Source organism: Acipenser ruthenus, chromosome 7 (assembly GCF_902713425.1).
Source record: "Acipenser ruthenus chromosome 7, fAciRut3.2 maternal haplotype, whole genome shotgun sequence".
Classification (NCBI taxonomy): domain Eukaryota; kingdom Metazoa; phylum Chordata; class Actinopteri; order Acipenseriformes; family Acipenseridae; genus Acipenser; species Acipenser ruthenus.
The window spans coordinates 30,991,163-31,010,677 of NC_081195.1; the positions used below are offsets into that span (position 1 = coordinate 30,991,163).

A 19,515-nucleotide genomic window follows, 5' to 3' on the forward strand; every position below is an offset into this window, starting at 1 on the left:
ATAAAATAAAACGAAGACATGCAATAAATAGTTACTGTCACGTGACCGATTGATACGGAAGGTGAAAAGGGTTATATCGAACGCACGGTGGCAGTATATTTTACGTTGTTTTATTGTGCTGTGGATTTTGGAAATATTTTGAATTATTAATTTATTCAGTGGTTAATCCCGCATATGCATACATGTGTACGTTGTAAAGTTTAACTTGTAACACCAATAGTTAAATGAAATAAATGTCCTTGTCACCAAGGAAATGGTTGAATTGCGAATTATCCATTTTAAAAAGCATACATAAATGATGCGTCAATTGCTAACATATTGATGACATTAATGTACCAATGCCAATGCGTTTGCACCATGTACAGATCAATACAATGCCTATTGAATTTAATGTATTGTAAAGCTGCTAAAAGTAAATATTTTACATATGAGCCGCACACATCCTATGACCTTTGACACATTAAGCGCATGTGAAATGTACTAAAAACAAAACAATGTATTTTCTTGACGATCTCAATTGTAGTTAAAAAAAACGACATGCAAGTGCGTTCTCAATGAATGTAATAATATCATCGAAAATTGTGCTTCACAGACTGTCCTTTGACCCTCCCACAGTGTAGCTGTTTGTTATGTATTTCTGCCCCATGGTGGCTGCTCTGCCTCTAAATTAGGAAACTGAGAGTTGAGAATAGAGGAGACACAGACATACTGAAGCGTGACTCACAGAGGGCTGATACTGAAGCTGTAAGGTAAGCAATGGTTGCTAATGCAGAAACGGTCTATATATTTAAGCCTGTTTGTCGTTTCCGGTGCAGGGAAAGGGAAAGGGAAAAACAATGCATGTTTGCAAATAGTTTAGTTTTTCTGTACACAGTGCATTGCATTATTATTATTGGAAGCGCGTGTCTGACCTCCACAGACAGGCGAGAAAACATGGATTGAGAACCAAGGTAGTGCGGTGAGAAGAGAAATAATGCGGGCTGTGTTTTTCTATTAACTTTGGCTGAAATATTATCCGTCGCTGTAATATATCTAAGTACACATTTTTGTCTATTGGGTGTCTTGCTGTCCTGTTGAAAGCACATAATCAAAAATGAAATGTTCAATTCTTTGAAATGGCAAGTTTGCAAATTGTTCCATTTTTTTTATTAGGTTTTACTTTTTTTCTATTCTCTATCATTTCGGTTATTCAGCAGAACTTTGTCTCGAGAAAAAATAGAACTGCGATTTATTTTATGTAGTATTTTAACCATGACACAATAATATCTCTGCATAATTGAAGTTTAAGGAGTAACTGTGGCAATAGTGACAATTATTCTACATAGCTTACAAAACGAGCTCTGGAATAGTGATTGTACCTTTTGAAAGGTCATGACATTGTTGATGTCTGAAAGTTTAGTTAATTGCTTCTGCACACTCGGGTAGATGGTAACACAGATGTGGGGGAAAAAAAACAAACAGTTTCCGAATCCCAAATTTAAATAAATATTGAAATAAAATGCCAAAATATTGCATTCGTTTTTAAACGGTTTGTTTATCTATTCTAAAAGAATTCAGTAACACTTTGAAAAAAAGTGTTGCATAAGAAACAGTGGCCAATCATGAAAAGTTAGAACGAGGTGATCTTTTTTCCAGCACATACTGATCAGCAGCCATGAGAAGTACAGGGAGTAACAGGTAATTATGAAAGTCAGCTGGACTGTTGTGTAATAGAGCACATGTCCACTATATTAGGATCGGCTGGTAAGTACAGCCTGCCTTTGCATTCAATGTCTGTAACTGTGTGTTGTGATTGACGCCTTTGTGAGTCCTCTGCAGTCCCTCTCTTCCTCTGTCACTTCTCACATCACATAGAGTGACTGGGAGTTGAGCAGTTGTCTTCTACTGTATATAGAGTGACACAGACAGTGGTCCTTGATTTGCACAGTCTTGAGTTACAGATGCACAATCTACCCCTTACGAACAGAGACAGGTCACACTCTGTGTATTATATACTGTGTCTGGGTAACTTCTTAAAGGTATGACTCTCTTACTCTTCATAGAGATTAGGTTCTTTTTTACTGTAAGTAAAGCGTGGGACTTATGCCCTTCAGCCTTGATGGTACGAGAAACCATTCACGGTATTCAGACATATGTTGTTTGACCCTAGGTACCCGGAAGGCATCTAAAACATTAGCAAGCTTTGATTTCTCTGACCTTGAAGGAAGAGGGTTATTAAAAGTTTTTCAGTTTCCTAAAGTATTAGCCTAATACTTGGGAACGCATGGTATGGTTTTGGGGGCCTGAGGCCCAAGAAGAGTAAATTACTTCTCAAGTGGTGAGGTAAATTGAGATAGAAATGCAGGAGGGGGAAGGTGGGTGGCAGGGTTACATTGGCTAATCCTAATATGAGTCTGGTTCCCTGCTGCAAATAAGACTCCTGTTACATAGCAGTTTCACCCATTCCAGGTTTTACTATGAGGTAACAAGCTCAAGTGTGTCGTATTACATTATATTTAATGGGTCCAAGCAGGTATATAAAATCCCATGCAGGGGTTAACAGCAGATTAATTTGGGAGTGTAGAGTGTTAAAATAGCATGCCACCAGTTCTGACCAGCATACACCAGTGCTGGCCATTGCTCAATTTCGACACGGTCCCTTCAGTTTAGTTCCGTTTGTTTGCTGCAGGACACTTGAGACTGAGTGACCAGGCTGCGTCTGTGTGAACACTTCTTCTTCTTCAATGGCTGCTGCTGCCCTCTCTGCTACTGTTCCGGAAGGGTTTCACTATGAAACGAAGTACGTCGTTCTCAATTACCTGGGCCTCATCGCACAGGACAGGCCGCAGGGGCAGCAGGGTGCTGCAGTAGAAGGTAAGGCTGGGGAGGGAAAGGAGCACAGTGAAAACAAACCTAGAGGGAGACAACATTTCTGTAGCTTGCATTCAAGTCCAAGGGCAGTATTCTGGCCAAGGCGTCAGATGTTTTGCAGTGTCCTGCAACCTGCAGCTGAACACTGACCCCCATGGCACACACCCATGTGCTTGATAGAAGCCAGGTTTGTACAAGGTAGTTTATACTCTTAAAGTGATTGTAGGTAACAAAACTATTCCCTAAATCTTACCAGTTGTGCAATTCTATTGGTATATACAGGTCTCAAATTTGCAGTTTATAAAATATAAAACAACAAAACAAACATGTTGTAGGAAACATGTAGGCTACCTTTTTATTTTAAAATATATCTGGTCCCACAGTTGGGAAATTTCTGTTTGCAAACTACTTCCTTGATCTTTTCCCTGCCCCTTCAACAAACGTTTTCCCAAAAGATACTGCTGATGGAAAATGATCCAGGAAGTGTAACCGATTTCCAGAGAATCAGGCATGGAAACTGAGAACTTTCTTTAACCTAAAGTACTAGTGAAAATACATGTTTGCTCTAACATGTGTTTCTTTCAAAACTGCACATCTGTATGTGTCTACAGCTTTGCAAATGGGCCTGACACAAACTTTATTTAGCAGTGTACTAGGTTTTTAGCAATTCCTTTTTGTGCCATTTCCACCTGATTGAAAAAGATTGGATATAATATATTGATAATATATAGATGTAAGGCCTGGTCACACAAGCAACTTTTGTTGACGGCAACAAGAGTGGGACTTGTGTTGCCCAGTTTAGGACACTGTTCTGTTTCGCTGGCGATTACACAACTGATTAACCCTTTCCGGTCCAATGTCAGACCCTGTCCGACATCATCAAAAAGACGTAAAAAACAGGTCTCTGGCCGTTTTTTCTTCGGAAAAAGCCGAGAAAACCATTCAATGGCCGAGTGAGACTGATAGGAGCCGAGAGAAGCCAAAAATAAATAAATAAAGGGGTGGATTTGAGCAATACACATAGCCCCGGCACCACAGAGATAACACGGACATAAACAAACAAGATAGCTGCTTCCGCATCCAGCGCTCAAAGAATATCACGGACATTTGCCAAGCTTTTTGAGGTGTTATAGTAATAAAATAATGACTTGGATAGCATTATTGAGGAGTTTGGTGATAAAATGAGTGATCAGGAGATGATTTATCGGTATGCACTACTATGAAGAGGTATGTGAAAAATACAGCAAACAAGGGGTGGGGCGGGGCTGGAGATGCAGTACTGTGTCCTGTTGACATGCAGTGCCTTTTAAACCTATTTTACTGTGAAAAAAAATACTTTTAAACAGCACGTCTAAAATAAATCTGCGCATGTGAAAATAAATTGGACCTGACGCGCCTGAGTCGTGCTGAATAAATGGACCGCAAAGGGTTATCCTGGTAACAAAACAACTAAATAAATACCAGTACATCAATAAGTCAGTGCAGCAAATATTGAAGCCTAGTCTTTAGTATTTCATTTTGGTTTTTCTATATTTCTGTTTGTATAACAAAAAATCCTTGGCTGATCCCAGAACTTTCGCTTTTTCCATGTCCTCCTCTTCAAGTAAAAGTATTAAAACGTTGGCAGCGGCTTGTCTTCACTTTGACAGGGTGTTTCATTCCGATTCGATTTACTGGGATTGTTTTGTTACCCATACAACGATCCACATTCATTTTCTAACTCATTTCTCCATCACTATAACATCTCCATGCTTGGCATGTTTGCATTGACGTCACTTATCGTACCTAATAACCTGCAATCGGCTATTCTATACACGCTATGTAGGTTTTCCTGTTTTATTTTTTACTTTCTCCAGGTTAAAAGAAGAATCAAACCTTAAATCTAATGTGCTTCATTTAAATCAAGTGAAGCTATTTTTAAAGTACTAGTAATAAATTACAGCTAATTTAAATTATACTTCAGATTAATACACTTGGGACAATTTCTAGGGAGATGGTTACTTCAACTTTAGGGCAAAAGACAATTTGTCAGCTGACCTGTTCTCCCACAGTGATTTCATTTTCTTTCAACAGTCCAGTCTAATTATTGCAACAGCTCCTGGCAGCCCTGTCAGCCTTAGACTGATGCAATTTCCATTGAAAGTGTTTTGCTACAGTTGATCAAATCCATGCCAGGAGTTCCCGAGGCATTTTTTTAGGAAACAGATATTGAGGACTATTTAAAAAAATTAAAATGTACAAACATGATTTTTTTTGTGCATCTCATTCCGCTCAGGACTGGCCTTAGGGCAAGGCGGCGGCCCTACTCCTAAGGGGTCCCCGCGCGCGTCACAAATTGTTTGACGTCTTCAGTCTCAAAACAGTCTTGCGAGTATTATGTCGGCTTCTCTTAAGTACGAGTCGGGCCAGTAAAAAGAAAATAAAAAAATATAAAGAAATTCAAGTCAAGTGGCAACAAGGAGCTATGTGCCGTATCCAGACAAACCGCCAAATAAAAACCTGCTTCGGGAAGCAAATGAATCCGATTCAGACTCTTCACAATAATCACCTCCAAAATATTGATTTCTGCTTACCAATGTAACGTTACCACATTTGCACTTTCTGACTGACGAAGTGGATGTATTTCCACACGTGTACTCAATCATAAGAAATTTTTAAAAATGCAACATCTAAGGGTTAGCTGTCTGCTAGGCTAATCAATAGCATGTCCCTCTTTACATTCCACCGAAGAAAACCAAGACACGGCGCAGGACAGTGCAGCATCGTCTTTTAAAGTTTTACTGGAGGCTTTTCTTAAAGTGAGTAGGCTACTTTTGATCGATAATGAAATCAAGACTGTGTGTATTAAAGTAAGAGGGACCACCACACCAACAGTCTGAATGGGTATCTGCGACAAATTAAATGTTTGGAAGTACACTCGTAAATGCAGCGTGATATAAAATAAAGCTGCTTCTTGGCTAGAATATTCAGAATAAAAGCGTCATTATGTTTTGTTGGGCATATTGTTTTAGTGTAATTTACACAGCAACAATTAAAGAGCACTCAAAACTGCAGCGGAATGTGCAGTATTCAAATCTGAAATGTTACACGTGGATTTGATAAGTAGATCGGTTCAATATAACTTTAGATTTATATAAAAAGGATAACGTTTTGCTTAAATGACAGCACACATGCAGTATGGCTTGTCTACTTGATTACTGGAGGGGAGCAGTAGTCTACTGTTTTATTGATATAATGTGTGGGGGTGGTTTTTTATTTATTTTTTAAATTGGGAGGGGGGGGGGGGGTCGTCACAGCCCATAATAATGAGCAAAAATATGAAATCTAAGTAATGTTGTAACATCTACCTTGAGCCGTTTACCATAGTCCTTCCTGTGCCCGTGTTGGTGAAAAACAGTGGGCTGTGTTTTCCACATCCGCTAATTCGGTTGTTTTGAAAATGCCCATTCATTTAAATGAAATATCCTGCATTAAGAAAATGTAGAGGTTTGTACAGAAAGTAAATAGTAATGTGTTGCCCTTACTAAATTAAAAAGCCATGCTTTAGAATTGCAGCACAAGGGCCCTATGCTTAGGAATGTTTGCAAGTATTTTGATTGGAGGACAAGGACTGGATTAGTTAAACAGATTCTGTGTTTTTTACATTAACATACTGTACATTCTAGGAACGTGTGCCTGGATAAATGTATGGAGTGTTCAAAGTAGTGGCTTAAATCCATTGTAGGAGATCAGAAAGCAGCATTTTTAGTAGCCCAGCTTCTGTGTAAGGAGCTGCCAGATGCATTGGGGATTGTATTGTGGTACAGCTAGTTTCAGGGGATCTGTTTCAATTTGTAAAAAGCCATTTTAATCCTACTGTTTATTGTGATACATGGCCCAACCTATCGTTGTGTTTCCCACATCACCCCTCATCCGTTCTGACAGCCTGTCATGTGGAATTACTGTATCATTACTCAGCCGTGTGGTTTGAATCCTGGTGGTGCTGAGTTGCTGATCTTGGCTGGGTGCCCACTGGGATGGGCTGCTTTCGCCTTTGCTCTCTTGTGGGTTTGGGATCGCTCACTTCATTGTTCTACAGCAACCCCTACTGGTAAGGTGCTGCACAAGTCCAGGCCTCCTGGGTTCTATAGCTTTTACGGTAAGTGATGCAATAATCAAAGTGGGCATTTCAAATCATATAAAAACAGGGTGGGGTAAAATTGATAACAAATGGATACCCCCCTCCAAACAAAGTGAACTAAAAGTCATGCAACTAACTCACTGAGCCATGGGCCTTCACCAAAGCAACTGTGGAGCAACCAAGCTGTCAGGAACCATATTGTCCACACATCCGCCACCTGAGTACTACGTTGTGCAGTTGTAATAGAAGACAACTTAGAAAAGGGACAACTCTGACCTGAATACTGTAAGTACAGCACAGGTTGTGTGAACTCATTAATCAAAGTAGAACACTTCTCTACTCCGCGCAACTACTCGCAGAAGACAACTACACTTTGGCTGTTCGTTTCTGTCTGAGAACCAGAAACTTGTATGTGTTCTTGCATGATGTGCCAAATCTGCTTGGAATTAATGCACTACAGTGTGTGGCCATTACACTGTTCCAGTGACACCATTTAAAGGGTACATTAGGACCTTTTTATTTTATTGTTACATGTTCCCATGTGTTGCTACAACTGTTTACGTAAGGTGTGTGTTTTAATTTTTTTTTACATTTTGACCACTTTTTTAAACTTTTAAATTGCATTCCCTGCCTCAAGATGGCTTCCCATGTACCCACATGGACCTCTCAAAACTACATTTCCCATCAACATCCTGCTCACATATGTAACTGAGATGGATTAACCAGTGAGCTTTAAACCCCTTTCTAGTTTTAAAATGTGTGTAGATTCTAAAGAATATCAGTCCTCCTGCTCACAATCTTTTGGAGAACTTAACATTTATTTTGCCTGGCACGAATTTAAAGTTGTTGAAGTGTTGTATCACATTGGGTTTAAAAATAAACTTGGGTTTGAGCAACCCCACTGAACTGGCAGTGTGTCTGCAGCTCTTGCGTGAAGATTGCTTTCGTCTTCTGGTGCTCAGCAAAATCACAGTGCAAAGCAGGGCAATGGGTGGCTGTCACAAAGACGGCCAGAGTGGGTGGCGTCAGACCAGAAAAGGAATACACAGAGATGGTGGTTGTGATGATGAGCTGAGTGCAATGGCTGCACTCAGCGTTTAATAACAAATAAAAGGTTTTAAACAGTACACAAAACAGGACACGGCACTTGTAGCCAAAATAAACAGACGAACAAAACGGACTAGACAGTGCACAGACAGACGAACAAAACACGGTGAGCAGATAACACTAATATTTACGTTCTTATTTTACTCCTTCTCTCTCTCCCGTTCTCCACTCACCGAACACCTAACCCACGAGTGACTAAACGTGCATCTATTTATACTGTTGTGCTGGGATTCAATTACTAATTAATTACTCACTTGAATCCCAGCACGTGAATTCATTACGTGAAACCCCGTGTTCACATATTATATTTTAAATGCACGTGCGTGATGTGCAATCCCGTGCCTAAATACAAATATACACTTTTTAAATACACGTGAAACACAGACCCGTTTATATCCCGTGTACCAATGACTATACACCAACATTTACACACGCAACATACAACACAAATGCACACAGGGACGGGGCGCATTGCCACATATACCCCCCCTTGTGCGCAGCACACATGGCCTCAACGGCCACCTCCCCCCTTAAAAATCCAGCAGTCCAGGACAAAGTCTCGGGCTGGGAAGGGAGGCTTCAGTGGGCCCATGGCTGGCCATGCTGTCAGCACCCCTGCCGGTAGTGGCACGGCTGACAGCCTGTTGGTCCCGTCCTGCAGCGAAAAAGCTGCGGGGGCAGGTGGTCCCCCGACCTCCCCCTTCTTCGTAGCCGGCAGCTCCCTCCTGTGGGGCTCCGGCCACAAGAACTCCTGCAGCGAAACTGCTGCTGGGGAAAGTGGTCTCCAGACCTCGTCCCCCTTCTTTGTAGCCGGTAGCTCCCTTTGGTGGGGCTCCGACCACAGTACTGCCGGCAGCGAAGAAGCTGCAGTGGGAGCAGGTCTCCGGACCTCCCCCACGATCTCCGGCAGCGAAACTGCTGCTGGGGTTGGTGGTCTCCAGACCTCCTCCCCCTTCGTGGCCGGCAGCTCCCCTTTCTGGGGCTCCGGCCACCGTACTCCCTGCGGAGGTACGGGCAGCAGAGGCAGCTCCTGCTCCTCTGCTCCGGGCGGTGGCGGAGGCAGAGGCAGCTCCAGCTCCTCTGCTCCTGGCGGTGGTGGAGGCAGAGGCAGCTCCAGCTCCTCTGCTCCTGGCGGTGGTGGAACCAGCAGGCATTCTCCCTCTGCTGGCAGCTTGGGTCCTACGGCTGTGGAAGCCCCGACTTCCCTCTTTTTGGGCTGTGGACGCACCGACTCCTCCCTTTTGGGCTGTGGACGCACCGACTCCTCCCTTTTGGGCTGTGGACGCACCGACTCCTCCCTTTTGGGCTGTGGACGCACCGACTCCTCCCTTTTGGGCTGTGGACGCACCGACTCCTCCCTTTTGGGCTGTGGACGCACCGACTCCTCCCTTTTGGGCTGTGGACGCACCGACTCCTCCCTTTTGGGCTGTGGACGCACCGACTCCTCCCTTTTGGGCTGTGGACGCACCGACTCCTCCCTTTTGGGCTGTGGACGTTCGGGCTCCCCCCACTCAGGCGTAGGACGTTCGGGCTCCTCCCACTCAGGCGTAGGACGTTCGGGCTCCTCCCACTCAGGCGTAGGACGTTCGGGCTCCTCCCACTCAGGCGTAGGACGTTCGGGCTCCTCCCGCTTGGGCTGTGGACGCTCGGGCTCCTCCCATTTGGGCTGTGGACGCTCAGGCTCCTCCCATTTGGGCTGTGGACGCTCAGGCTCCTCCCGCTTGGGCTGTGGACGCTCAGGCTCCTCCCGCTTGGGCTGTGGACGCTCAGGCTCCTCCCCATAACTGCGGAAGGGACAGTGGGCGAACAGGTGATCCTGGTCGCAGAGGAGGCACCCCAACGATGGCTTGTTACATCGCCGTGGATGCCTGGCCCTTAGGCGGCACTCCTCCTCCCTGTCCTTCACCTCTTTATCTGTCTCCCGCTTGGGCTGTGGAGGCAAAACCAGCAGGCATTCACCCTCTGCTGGTGGAGATGGGGACAGCAGGTACTCCTCTGCTGGTGGTCCTGCTACCTGGGCTGCTGTTCCGTTTATCGTTGCCTCCAGGTAGCTGAGGAGAAACTCCACACCTTCCTCCAAGGTGTTTGGGGTGTGTTCCTGCTGATAGGCCTCCCATCTCTCACTGTCCATCATCCACAGGGCCCGAACGACTATGGGCAGAGCCTGGGCCTCCAGCCCAGCATTCTCCAGGAACCAGTCCCGCCATTTTGTGGCGTCTTCTGCCATTATATATATATATATATATATATTTGTTTTTTTAAACAAAACCCCTCCTGGTCTGACGCTTGGAGGCGCGGCTATCCCACGATGACACCACGTGTCACAAAGACGGCCAGAGTGGGTGGCGTCAGACCAGAAAAGGAATACACAGAGATGGTGGTTGTGATGATGAGCTGAGTGCAATGGCTGCACTCAGCGTTTAATAACAAATAAAAGGTTTTAAACAGTACACAAAACAGGAGACGGCACTTGTAGCCAAAATAAACAGACGAACAAAACGGACTAGACAGTGCACAGACAGACGAACAAAACACGGTGAGCAGATAACACTAATATTTACGTTCTTATTTTACTCCTTCTCTCTCTCCCGTTCTCCACTCACCGAACACCTAACCCACGAGTGACTAAACGTGCATCTATTTATACTGTTGTGCTGGGATTCAATTACTAATTAATTACTCACTTGAATCCCAGCACGTGAATTCATTACGTGAAACCCCGTGTTCACATATTATATTTTAAATGCACGTGCGTGATGTGCAATCCCGTGCCTAAATACAAATATACACTTTTTAAATACACGTGAAACACAGACCCGTTTATATCCCGTGTACCAATGACTATACACCAACATTTACACGCGCAACATACAACACAAATGCACACAGGGACGGGGCGCATTGCCACAGTGGCTCATACATTAGCGCTGTGGATTCCTTGTGCTCAGCAGTGGGGTTTGTGGTTGTATTTATGTATGTACATATGTCACACTTCACACATGTTTTAATATGTCTGGAGAACTGCATAGCCAATTGACATGAGTCTGTACATCCGGCCATCTGTATGTCACACTTATATTTTTGTATTTATCTAAAGAATCATTATTAAATGTGGGTTAAACATGTCATGGCTAATTCTGCTTCTATACTATTCTGTACATTTTGTTGATTTATGTCATCAACTGTTTCATCATGCTGATAGCTCTGATTTTGAATTTCCAGTCGTGGTGGGGATATATTATTATTTTTATTTGTTTATTTAGCAGACGCCTTTATCCAAGGCGACTTACAGAGACTAGGGTGTGTGAACTATGCATCAGCTGCAGAGTCGCTTACAACTACGTCTCACCCGAAAGACGGAGCACAAGGAGGTTAAGTGACTTGCTCAGGGTCACGCAATGAGTCAGTGGCTGAGGTGGGATTTGAACCAGGGACCTCCTGGTTACAAGCCCTTTTCTTTAACCACTGGACCACACATTTACTGTATGTTACCTGTTTTTAAACAGTGTTTAACTTTTGTCAAGTAATCTTTTTTGTTGGGACTTTATCGCACCAATATACATACAGATAAAAGATAAATACAGATAAATTAGCTGTAAAAAGAAATCAATAAAAACCTCAGGATTTGGGTAAACATTGGTAGACTGTAGAAGTAGTCCCCTGAAGGAAACTCAACCATTGTTTTTGTTAATTTAAGTTATTTTCACAGCTAATGTTTTGTGACTTCAGGCGTGCAGGGAGAGACACCACAGGAGAAGGAGGTTGCTGCAAAAGTCAAAGCAGAGATCGAAGAGGAGCTGAAGCTTCTTGAAGAGGAAATTTCGAAAGGTGAGCCAGAAAGTTTACAGGTCCTGGTGGGGAAAAAACGGTTCTTGGCCTAATAGCACAACTGACCCCACTGCTGGCACATAGTCTGCTTGGCTTTTGGCTTGGTAACCATAAGTGACAGGCCACTTCCAGAGTCGCACAGCAAGTTTTTAGCAGCATTACAATTCGTATTGGGAGAAACTGTACAGATAACTTTGCCGAGAGTGTAGATCCCACACTCTTCATGCCAATGACAAAACATTCTAAACGTTTAAACCACAAAACATACTAGGGTTGCCACCTTCTCCACACACCAAACCCGGACATATTTCTCGTCAGCAGTATACTGGTACAATCTTCTGGTAAGATCTTGGTACAAATCAATAATCATGCAGTATACACAGTATTGTGTTGTTGATATTTCTAGCAATTAAACTTTCAAGCCATAGTGGATGCAATAAAGTAATACATGTCCGCGCAATTCACTAGTTAATAATAATGTCACAATAAAATAAATAAAATAGTCTGGACAAAGATTGTCATGATTTCCATTACATGAGAGTAGGTGTTAAAACTTCATGCTGATATTGGACTTGGCTCTCGCCAAGATAAGCACCAACTGAGACATAGCTTCTACTACTGTAAACTAATGTGATCCATCTGCGTTTCCTTCCATTTGATGATAGATATCCTTCTGCCTGGTGTTGATGGCTGAAGTGTAGTGCTGGCTCCAGGGAATTAGCCTATTTTCCCTCCCTGGCCCATCAGTCAAAACTAACAGTCTTTATTGTAGAAACAGCAGAGAACAGATTAATATTGGATACAGCAAGAGAGATCATCATTCAGTGGCTTCAGAGTAGATGTTTTTCTGCGCTGCTGTATGGTATTTACGCCTGCAGTAGTCTGTGAGCTTGCTTGATGGTGTGAGCTCGCTTCAACCCCCCTCCAGGAATGAATACTAGCCATTACACCCAAGGCCAGATAAGATAAGCCAAGCTTCAGAATGTTTCAGAGGCCAGCAGAAATAAGGGTGTGTTGCTAATATGAGGTGCGTTTACACTGCCATTTCTGATCCAGATCAAGTGCATCAGTACATTTGATCACGATCAGTAGTTCTGATCCAGATCAAATGCATCAGTACATTTGATCACGATCAGTGGTGTTGCGTTTACACTGCCATTTCTGATCCAGATCAAGTGCATCAGTACATTTGATCACGATCAGTGGTGTTGCGTTTACACTGCCATTTCTGATCCAGATCAAGTGCATCAGTACATTTGATCACGATCAGTGGTGTTGCGTTTACACTGCCATTTCTGATCCAGATCAAGTGCATCAGTACATTTGATCACGATCAGTGGTGTTGCATTTACACTGCCATTTCTGATCCAGATCAAGTGCATTAGTACATTTGATCACGATAAGTGGTGTTGCGTTTACACTGCCATTTCTGATCCAGATCAAGTGCATCAGTACATTTGATCACGATCAGTGGTGTTGCGTTTACACTGCCATTTGATCAGCCTAGTAAGTCCGAGCTTCACATTCTATGTCATCCCGCTGAAGGACGTCATTGTGTCATTGTGATAAAAATAAAAAAATACAATTAATTCATTTGTAAACAAAAATGAACAAGCCTTTTACTGTTAACTATTTTATTTCTAAAGAAAAAAAAAAAACACAGGAGGTGTATTCTCTTACCTGCTCCTCTGGGGCGGAGTGCACCAAACAGACATAAGACTTATTCAGGTCATAAAGGGCTCGTCACTGTACGCCTGCTAGCGGGTAGGTGTAAGGCTGGCGTAGACAGGCAAATAACATAGTGGATAGAGGCAGAAAGTTCAATTTAAAAGCAAGTCAGCTTTGAATATTGTAAAATAACATTTAGTTTAGCAAAAGCCAAGGATGGGTGGAATAGTACATTGGTTTGATGATTTACAGTACCGCCGTGCAATGCGTCGCAAAAGAATCATACGGGACAGACTGGATATGTTTGATGATCTTGAGCTCTATCCACGCTATCGATTACCCAGACTTAACCTCCTTCATCTTATAGATGAAATACGGGATGACCTTCAATATATGAACCAAAGGAATGCACCCTTCTTCTTACTAAATATTACTGTCCTGTTAAGCTTAGAGTTAATAATTTCCTTGTTCTCTTTATATAGAGACAGCAGTGTGTGTATTTCATAATCTGTAAAGTTTTTTTTGTTGACATTTTTTGCTTATAGAATGCGAAGGCCAACACGTGAAACTATGGCAATTTCCCTTCTCTGCTGCGCCTCGGTCGCAACACGGTCGTTACTACGCCAGGGATGATACATTATATAGGCAAACCAGATTTGACATTGACCTGTCTTATTCATTAACATCTTATTCAACTTTGTTGTTAATCACGGATTTAACTGCAATTAATTGACACCACCAAAAGAATTTACCCAAAAGCAACTAAAATAAAAATTAGACTAGACTGAGCTCTTCCTAACAGCTTGCAAGATTTTATTTAAAAGGTGCCATCACTGCGTCACAGTAACAGAAAAGTCTCTGTCCAGAAAGCATTGCTATATTTAACAAAGCAATGCTGTTTCTGTTTAAATCCCTGCAGCCTTCACGAGCACAGGGTTTGACTGCCACACGTCTCCAGTTTTCAGCCCTGCCAACCCGGAGAGCTCAATAGAGGACTGCCTGGCACACCTGGGGGACAGAGTATCTCAGGATCTGTCAACGCATTTACACACCGCCATGCAGAGCCTGCTCAGCTTGTGAGTACAGCACACCACTCACTCCTCACCCCTCATATTGCAGGTTCAGTTAGTCTGTGGCTCCCATTAATAGTCCTATAATTGTTAAGCACTGAGTAGCTTGAAATTACATTCATAAAGTTATTTTTTTAGTGTTCATTTACTATGTCATTATGTTTACCTTCATGCCAGGTGGTTCTTGTTGCAAGTACTCAAATACTCTTTTTTTATATTTGCTGTGTTAAGGTGCTTTGAGTGTACGGGAGCTGCTCTTTTGTTCTGCTTTTCTGTCATAGACATTTGGTCTTTATAAAATTAAAAGCCAGCTCCATCTAGTGAAAGGGAGGCTCAAGTGTCTCTGCCGGTTGTACACAATGGTGCACCAGATACAGCTGGCTCTTCCTTGCCCGATCTGACCCAGGCTGTGTGTGTGTCTGGGGCAGGCAACTAGAATTGAAGCAGCAAATTAATTCATCTCAAAGCACCTTAACACAGACAATATAAACCTGTGCACACACATACATGGGGTCCTCATAATCATTGAACACTGAAACATTTCTATAAAACCGAGAGTTGGTTGGATGATTGCCTAATGAGTTTGAAAGGTCTGTAGGGGGCTAGGAGTGTATGATGCAGGCAGGTATCAGGCTCACCATGTAGTGTGTGATACAGACAGACAGATAGATGGACTGCCATGATCAGTGCATTGCATCAGTGCACTGCCTTAAAACTGTGTCCACCCCGAGTGATCAGCAATTAAGTTGCGCAATTTCGAGAGCAATTTGGTTGCGCAAGTGATCGCTCAGGTGTGGCTTTAAGGAGAGGAGCTAGCTGGAGGCAAGAATGCCAAGGAGAGAATCACTGCACTTCTCTATGTCGGGCTCTGAAAGCCGGCCTCTGTTAATCATTGGCAAGAGCAAACAACCGTGCTGCTTCCTGTGGATTATGCCAGCTCGAAGAAGGCATGGATGACTGGCCAGCTATTTCAGCAGTGGTTGCAGAAGTGGGACAAGTCTCTTTGCACAAGTGATCTCCGTATATGCCTTGTGCTTATGTCTCTGCACATTTTTTTGATTCACTAGTCTTTAAAGAGCAAGTAACGGAGTTTTGAAAAATATAGCTTTATACATCCCCACATGATGCTACAACTGTATATATATACAGCTCTGGAAAAAATTAAGAGACCACTGCAAAATTATCAGTTTCTCTGGTTTTACTATTTATAGGTATGTGTTTGGGTAAAATGAACATTTTTGTTTTATTCTATAAACTACTGACAACATTTCTCCCAAATTCCAAATAAAAATATTGTCATTTAGAGCATTTATTTGCAGAAAATGACAACTGGTCAAAATAACAAAAAAGATGCAGTGTTGTCAGACCTCGAATAATGCAAAGAAAATAAGTTCATATTCATTTTTAAACAACACAATACTAACGTTTTAACTTAGGAAGAGTTCAGAAATCAATATTTGGTGGAATAACCCTGATTTTAAAGCACAGCTTTCATGCGTCTTGGCATGCTCTCCACCAGTCTTTCACATTGATGTTGGGTGACTTTATGCCACTCCTGGCGCAAAAATTCAAGCAGCTCGGCTTTGTTTGATGGCTTGTGACCATCCATCTTCCTCTTGATCACATTCCAGAGGTTTTCAATGGGGTTCAGGTCTGGAGATTGGGCTGGCCATGACAGGGTCTTGATCTGGTCGTCCTCCATCCACACCTTGATTGACCTGGCTGTGTGGCATGGAGCATTGTCCTGCTGGAAAAACCAATCCTCAGAGTTGGGGAACATTGTCAGAGCAGAAGGAAGCACGTTTTCTTCCAGGACAACCTTGTACTTGGCTTGATTCATGCGTCCTTCACAAAGACAAAGCTGCCCGATTCCAGCCTTGCTGAAGCACCCCCAGATCATCACCGATCCTCCACCACATTTTACAGTGGGTGCGAGACACTGTGGCTTGTAGGCCTCTCCAGGTCTCCGTCTAACCATTAGACGACCAGGTGTTGGGCAAAGCTGAAAATTGGACTCATCTGGGGGTGCTTCAGCAAGGCTGGAATCGGGCAGATTTGTCTTTGTGAATTTGGGAGAAATGTTGTCAGTAGTTTATAGAAAAAAACAAAAATGTTAATTTCACCCAAACACATACCTATAAATAGTAAAACCAGAGAAACTGATAATTTTGCAGTGGTCTCTTAATTTTTTCCAGAGCTATATATATATATATATATATATATATATATATATATATATATATATATATATATATATATATATAATATATATATATATATATATATATATATATAAAACGAGTGCTCTGGCTTTTCTGTTCCGTACCACATCATGGATCGTTGCTGTGTTACCTGTTTGACAATGTGGGCAATAATCCTTACACTATCAGTACACTTTTGAAAAGAGCTTTGAAACAGAGTTTAAGGTTATAAGTGTTAAAAGTTGTCAGGATGTTAACAATGAGAAGAAAAATTCAGTTACCTCATAAGGGAGTTTCAGCAAGTTAAAGCTTATCAAGGGTTACCCACTGGCCACAAAAATGTGACGCCGGCCCTGCATTCATCACACAAATACTGTGAGGTTATTTAGCAATATTTTGTGTTCTATTAGTATGTCATAGGTTTCTAAATTGTGCATTTATTTGGCTTTAAGTAAAGGATTTGCCTTTAAAGAGAGAGCAGCTTCAAATGTAATTTGCTTTTTTGAATGTTTACATTGTTTACACTCAGTTTCGGGTTATGTTGTTCCAGTATGAGTTTGTCTGGAGTCTCTAGGGAATCCTAAGCGACAGGACTGAACAGCTTTCCTCATTCCAGTCAAATAATGGATACGTTTGCATTGTCACATTATTTGAATGGTAGGAGGAAGACTGTTCAGTACTAGCACTTCTCTAGACAAGCTCAAAACAGTTCAAAGCCAGGTAGGTGAAGATACAAATAATACTTAAACAACAAACCAAAATCTGATGGCACTGCGCATGGACAGTGTTACCTGTCCTGTGAACGTGCATCAGGGTGACGTGCTGTTTGTTTAAAGTACCACTCCTGCATCATTACCCTGTTTGTATGTTTTCATTTCCTTTCTTCTTTTTTCAGACCCCTGGACTACAAACACTACAAAGAAGCAGTTCAGCAAGTTGCATCTCATTCTCAAGGATGGAGTACGGTACGCCAAACATCCTTTTAACTTGTATGTGAAGCTTGAATCTGTACGGCCAGTAGGCTGTATTATCCCCCATGGGGTATACACAGTAGGGTGATGCCATCTGCAGCAGTTCAAGAGACAGGCCTTATGTCTGCAGTCAATATAACACTTACACATTAATATTCACTGCAGTACAGTGTATCTTTACTGTTAGTTTGAGGAGCTCTGTGGTGTTCTATTGAACTCCCTACCTGAGTTTTTTTTAATTAGTTTATTCTCAAATAAAAATACATTCTGTGCTCCTCCTTTATGATGTAGACGGGAGCCATAGGTACTGTAAAAGACAATGCAATTTGTGTTCCATCGTGTAACAAGAATGCAAGTGCTACTGTAAAGGCTTTCTGGACCAAATAGGAACCATCCCCATACTGCCATTGTAACCTGCTCCATGGTGTAGAGCAGGGGCCTCCAACCCTGGTACTGGAGAGCTACAGGGTCTTCTGGTTTTTGGTTTTCGTTTCAACCGAGCTCTCAGGAATCGTAGTCAAGATTAACATGTGTTCCAGATCTTTTTAGCCATTGATGACCTATAAAACCTGCAGGATTGCGGCTCTCCAGGACCAGGGTTGTTAGAGGGACACCTTATATTGAGGGGGCACTTTTACCTTTTAATTCTGCTTTGCTTGAGAGAATAAAATACATGACTGCCCTATTCTAGTTTTGAATATTGTTGGCTTTTTAGAAATATGAAAAAGAGGTTAATAATAATAATAATAATAGTATTTGTGAACAACATCACACATATTAATATTGTCTGCTTTGTAAATTTGTACCCAACGATATAGTAGTGGTTTAATATGTTGAGATACTTTTTCTGCCGAGTTCAGTCTCCCTATTGTTCACATGCATACAGTACAGTAAAACAGATCCACATATCATATGCATCCGGGATCCAGCTAAAAAAAAGAAACTGCCATCCAATCAGATTTTAATAAATGAAAAAAATGCTTGCCAAGAAGTATATAGATATTGATTTAAAAGCAAACCGGCATGTTGAAATCAGGAAACTGGAGAAAAGAAATGTAAGTGTGTGATTGTGGCCAACTATATAAGGGTTTCAATTGGTCCTTGATAAACAGCAGTCTACACCACAAACAAACAACCACATAATTGTGCACCAATGTCAGTCTCTTCTCCAAGGCCCTCCCAAGACTGTGTACAGCCTGTTCAGTTCAAGGTTGAGGTTAGCTGTTGGAGTAATGCAGGGGAATTTAAAATAGGACCCATGCCAAACATGACTGCTGTATAGTCAGGGTGACCTTCTACTGAGGTCTCTCGACATGGAAGCTCCTAATAAAACCTTTAATGGCTCAAATATTTCTGTTTTATTTATTTAAAAACTCAGTCAGGATTGAGTTGCAACAGCCATAAGCTTGGTGCGAGATATGCAAACGTGAAATATGCAAAAATGTGAAATTAGTTTTTTTAATAAGAAAAGTTTAGGAACTACTGTAGAAGAGTCTGTTCGGCCCATAAAGACTCTTCCTTTGTTGGCACACAGTTTACTCCTACTGAGGGGGATCTACTGTAGTAGCACAGAATCTATGTTCCTAGAATTTATAACTCGGGGGGGGGGGGGGGGGAGTGTGTCCTGCCTTCTGTTCTAAACTTTTACTCCGCTTCCATATGCCCTTGTGTCCTATTCTCTGTACTAATTTTGAAGTGGT

The 19,515-nt window shown here is 42.2% G+C and overlaps 1 protein-coding gene across 2 annotated transcripts in view; it reads left to right on the top strand.

The window, feature by feature from the left end:
• Nucleotides 1-98: 98 nt before the first annotated feature.
• Nucleotides 99-19,515, top strand: part of LOC117415130 (bcl-2-like protein 13) — a 41,443-nt gene continuing 22,026 nt past the window's right edge. The window contains exons 1-5 of one of the 2 annotated variants that reach the window (XM_034025111.3): nt 99-749; nt 2,669-2,853; nt 11,807-11,905; nt 14,493-14,649; nt 17,740-17,809. In XM_034025111.3, coding sequence (XP_033881002.1) covers nt 2,724-2,853; nt 11,807-11,905; nt 14,493-14,649; nt 17,740-17,809 — 456 coding nt within the window. In that variant the 5' untranslated portion in view covers nt 99-749; nt 2,669-2,723. Of the gene's footprint in view, nt 750-837; nt 951-2,668; nt 2,854-11,806; nt 11,906-14,492; nt 14,650-17,739; nt 17,810-19,515 lie in introns of those variants that run through there. The other variant, XM_034025112.3, reaches the window with a different exon arrangement.